We start from the raw sequence: 5,006 nt of genomic DNA, 5'->3' as shown, positions 1-5,006 counted from the left end.
GCTGACGCCGCTAATCTTTTGGCTGAACAATGCTCTCGGACATTTCAACTGACCCACGTAACTACATTGATGAAAGCTTCATCTGCAGCTGCACAGGACTTTCCGAAGTGAATCTGAGCGCTGACCTGGTGCTCCGTAAACTGCAACACCCAAAAAGGACACTTCTCCTGGCTTGGATATGGTTCATTCTGCTATACTAAGTGAAGCACCTCCAATCCTGACAACAGCGCTTAACGTGATGTTCTTACACCCGCTGATCCGAGGCAAACTACCGGAAATTCAGAACCTGGCTTACATCACACTAATTTTCACAAGAGGTCGACGCGGCGAACCCTCAAGCTATCGACCAGTGGCCCTTCTCTCCATGCCTTCTAAAATTATGGAGTCTCTGATACGAGATGGTTTACACGACTACTTTTTATCTTCAAAGTTCTCCTTACCTCAACAGCATGGTTTCAGAAAGGGTCACTCTTGTATGACCAACAAGCTGACTGCGGTGGATGAATGGACAACCATCCTTGGTCGCAAGAGGAAGGTTGACGTCATTTGCCTTGATTTCTCAAAAGCGTTTGATAGGGTCAACCACATATATCTTATCAATAGACTCAAACGTCTGCGCATCAAACCACCTTTAATTGACTGGCTCACTCCATATCTGAAGAATCGGCATTTCTGGTCAGGACTAACTTCACTTTCTCTCAGGCTACGGAATGTCCGGGTGGGTTCCCCTAGGGCTCAATACTAGAACCTCTTCTCTTCTTGATTTATGTAAAAGATCCTCCACAACAGGTATCGTCTGACTTCAGGAGGATCTGATCCGACATCAAAGTCGCACAGATGACAAAATACTTACCTTTAACACTTCAAAGTGTGAAGTAGTCCATCTGCGAAATGTTGAAGACTTCAGTTGCAACTTAGGTAACTGCTCTCTAGCAATATCCCAAGTCAAAAAAGAATTAGGAGCGTTGGTATCTTATGACTTGAAAGCTTCTTCTACTCCGTACACAACCATTTGAACCATCTAAATGTAATCCACAATAAAATCTATGTCGTTTCGTCCACAATCTAATCGTTAAACAAATAAAATTACGCCATCATTTTTATTCAGCCTGCGTATTAAACTTTGTAAAGGAAGTGGGCTACAGATTCACGGCCACTTTTTGTATTTTTTGATTTGTTTGAAATAATGAACACAGTGACCTTAGGTAGTTGGTGTAGTCTGGTAGTTTTGAAGTTCGCGGATTATGGGGGTTCCTTGAGTTTCTTACTACCATACTTGAAGTATGACGAACTACAAGCTGAATGAGGTTAGGAACACGTACTGTGTTTGTTAAGATTTCTATCACACAATTTAATGTCTCGTTCGCTGGAGTAAGATAACTAGTACTGTTCTGCATACATTCGTAACTGTTGGAGTATAGTTTGTTCTGTTTGAATAATTCGAATTTTTATGGGTTGCTGACTTAGTTTCTTCTTGTAAAAATAACGATGTACAATTTTTACTCCCATGGATTCTTTCACACAGTTAAACAGGTTATTTTGTAGTCTATGGTGATGAAACTACCAAAATGATCTACCTCAGCTTTAGCTAATAGATCCAACCAATGTCATAATAAACGTGAGTTTATACCTGTGGGGTGATGTTTTCCTATACCTTACGGAATTTTGAGATGTGATATGTGGAAACAATTCGGTCTCTTGTGAAAACATGTCATTTTAAGGCACTAATAGGAAAGAATTTTCAAACCAATTACTTCTGTCATTTAGTTCATAGATATCTTCAAGTGTGAAGTGAAGGTTTTTGATAGCGGTTATGTTATATCCTGTATCCATTCCTGTTCCACGTATATGATTTCCAAATGTAACTCCTAGCATCTGTGCAAACTATCACTTGTCTCACTTGGACGGCTAAAGGATATCTGACAGTTTTTACCGCGAATTTTTTAGTTTCTTTCTCCACAGGTTTTTTGACACATAAAAGCATCTCGTTAGCACATTTTATCAAGAATATTGCGTTGTAATTGAATGTGTAGATTGTTTGGTTCTTCAGAATTTGGAAGACATAATATTATCTAGTAAATGCCATGTACCAGATCCATTCAGGACCTGAAACTGATAGATATCTTATTTTGCATGGTATAGGCAAAGTAGTTAGTGTAACTAACTTTCAACCATCAAGTTAGTAATAAGCGTCAACCATTTTGCTCTAAATAAATGTTTACTATCACCACCTTTCACAAAGCTTTTAGCTGCTAATCAGTGATGTTGATGTCCTTTCGACTACTCAGTTGTATTCAGATTGGATAACTGTAGTAGCTGCTGTTGAATTATTCCCACAATCATTTTGCTACAAATAACGTCGCTTTCCAACCCCATATTTCTGTCATCATGGAAGATCGAGATCAGGGGTGTTTCGGCGTGCATTCACTTCCTTGTTGACCCATTTAATATATCTATATAGTAAATTAAACTTAAACTCATCATTGCTAACTTGATGGTTCCAACGTAAAAGAAAAATGAATCCAAGGCAACTGTAATCGAGTAGTTCACGCTGATGACTAGAAGTCAATAATGTAAAGAGGATCGTATGAGACCATTTAAGGATTTGAAAAGCCCACAATATCGCTACTCTCATTGTGTACCTTTAACTCATTTTTAAAAAAAATATATCTCCTTTCAGCCTATATTTTCACTATTACTAAGTTGAGACTCAACCGTAGCCGCTAACTTGAGATGATGGCTGGGTTTAGATATCGTAATAAACCAGTCAAACTAATGGCTGAGATACATTCATTTACATCTTTCCATTCCCGGAAGGTTGGTCGGAGTTCCGTAAGACTGAATGCAGTTCGATAGCGAAGTTTTTCTGCTGACTGTACAGGTAAATGTAAGATGTTTTCCTCTCAGAAAGGGATAAAGGTTTTAAAAAATGTTACTCCTCACCCTAATCTACACCTCTTTGTAAAGTACAGGACTAGCACATCAAGGACTCATCATACAAAGTCCGTAGGTGATCGGCCTCATGAAGTTGCCTCTTGGGCTCTGCGGTCACACCCTCATCAATAAGATCACTGCCAAGCCAATTTCTTTTCCAGTCCTCTCAACAGAAGTCTCTTTTCTCGATGTGGGCAACCATAACATGACAATAGCTCTCATTTCTCTAGTATCATGCGAGATTACTGGGTTCATAATCAAACCCCATCTTCATCACCAAATATTACTCTTACTTCCATTATCAACCCTCTCTTGTCTTTGACTTCTTCGATATGTGCCACAAATGTTAGTAGTTCACGTTCACAATATGCTATCTCGGGCCAAGTGGAGCGTGGCATCAGTCTGTGAAGTCATTGACTATGTTGGTAGATTCAGACTACTCGGTTGTGGTTCTCGTGATAACCATTATCAGTGGTTGAGGGCTTTGGTTAACACGTCAATCGTTTACAAACATGCAGATGCATTCGCTGTCTATCTTTCTCTATATCTGAAACTTCAACTTTTTTTCATGAAAACCCTTCGACTTTGTGTTTTAAAACCATGTTCCCAAAACTTGTTCTTTCTTCTTATGACTGCTACTACATTATTCCGATCTCTTTTGTTATTTTCATCTCGTGCCAATTAGGTATGACAACTTGGGCCAACTCATATTTGTGTTGGGCTCCATGTTGATGATGTCTGTCTGTCCGACCACATTAAAAATTAAGTTGCACAGTATTTGACTATTATATACTGTATTATTGGTTTTCAGATAATTGTTATTTCTTTTGTTTTAGAGTGTAATCTGTAAATTTTGTGAAGGGTACTATGACTTCGGTAGTGAGCAACCAGTGTGCTCATCTTGCCATGCTTTCATTTATGAGTTTAGTTTACCACAAATGACTGAAAATCGCTTGTTTGAAGAAAAAGAAGCATCCAATGATAGTGGAAATGAAGAACCAGATAAAGTATCAGATTTATTTGGAGCTGCTTGGAGTTCTTCCACCTCAGAAGTCACTTCACAAAATCGTGTGCCTGTCAAATCTCGGCCGTCTTGTGCTCGGATTTTTCCAGTTACATGTCCCGTACAACAATCTCATGTTACTACACCCTATTCAAATTACCCTGTAATTGATTATCTATCACCTGTTTCCAGTAGGAAAATCAAGTCTTGTAGTTCATGTATGTCTCCGAGCCTTGAGGATCTTCCAACTGAAATTTTACTGCGTGTTTTTCTCATGGTAGACGACATATGTTTGTGGTCTCTGCGTCAAGCATCACCCAGATGTCGTGCGGTAATCGATAGTGAGATATCAGAACAACAATGGGAGTCGTATGTATCATTTCGATGGCCACTCTTTAATCCTAATTGCCGAGTTGAAAGCTGGAGGCTTCTTTACCTCAATATGATGGAGAGTGTTACTTGTAGATTTTGTTTAGAACGTTTACGCTTACCAGTTGTATTCCCAATCGAAGCTCCGAAAGTTCGATATAAACGAATTAAACATGAATTTGAAAACCTATGTGCTGACCCACCTTACGGCATAAAAATTATTACTTTGGACACGGCAACATATTCTCATTTTCTGGCTGGAATCGAAGGTCCACCGCAGTCCCCATATCAAGGTGGATTTTTTCACGTTCTTATTCTCGTTCCTGATAGTTATCCTTTTCGACCACCTGTAATACGTTTTCTTACACGTATATTGCATCCGAACATCAGCTTTCATGGTGATGTTGGATTGGATTCAATCAGGCATAATTGGTGTTTAGCATTGAGTTTAGAGAAGCTTTTAATTAGTATTTTAGCCCTTTTGACTGATCCACACACACGTGTTTGTATGGAACCAGTAATTGGTGCTTTATATGATTGGGATAAGTATCAGTTCGAAGAATTAGCGAAATTATGGACGTGGAAATTCGCTTGTCATGATTATTTATCGGCTGATTTTGTGTCCGCAATGGTTCTCCCCGATTATATTGAACAAACTCATCAACGTCTTAACTGTAAACAAATAAGATGACGGAAGATG

The 5,006-nt window shown here is 39.0% G+C and overlaps 1 protein-coding gene across 1 annotated transcript; it reads left to right on the top strand.

The window, feature by feature from the left end:
• Positions 1-3,606: 3,606 nt before the first annotated feature.
• Positions 3,607-5,006, top strand: Smp_082820 (putative ubiquitin-conjugating enzyme morgue). Its single transcript, XM_018795852.1, has one exon. It carries the CDS (start codon positions 3,873-3,875, stop codon positions 4,995-4,997), a length of 1,125 nt encoding a protein of 374 aa, XP_018650123.1. The 5' UTR covers positions 3,607-3,872; the 3' UTR covers positions 4,998-5,006.

This window comes from Schistosoma mansoni, chromosome 2, assembly GCF_000237925.1.
Source record: "Schistosoma mansoni strain Puerto Rico chromosome 2, complete genome".
NCBI classification, from domain to species: domain Eukaryota; kingdom Metazoa; phylum Platyhelminthes; class Trematoda; order Strigeidida; family Schistosomatidae; genus Schistosoma; species Schistosoma mansoni.
The sequence above is the reverse complement of the archived record's forward strand: the minus strand, read 5'-3'. Positions and strand labels throughout refer to the sequence as shown.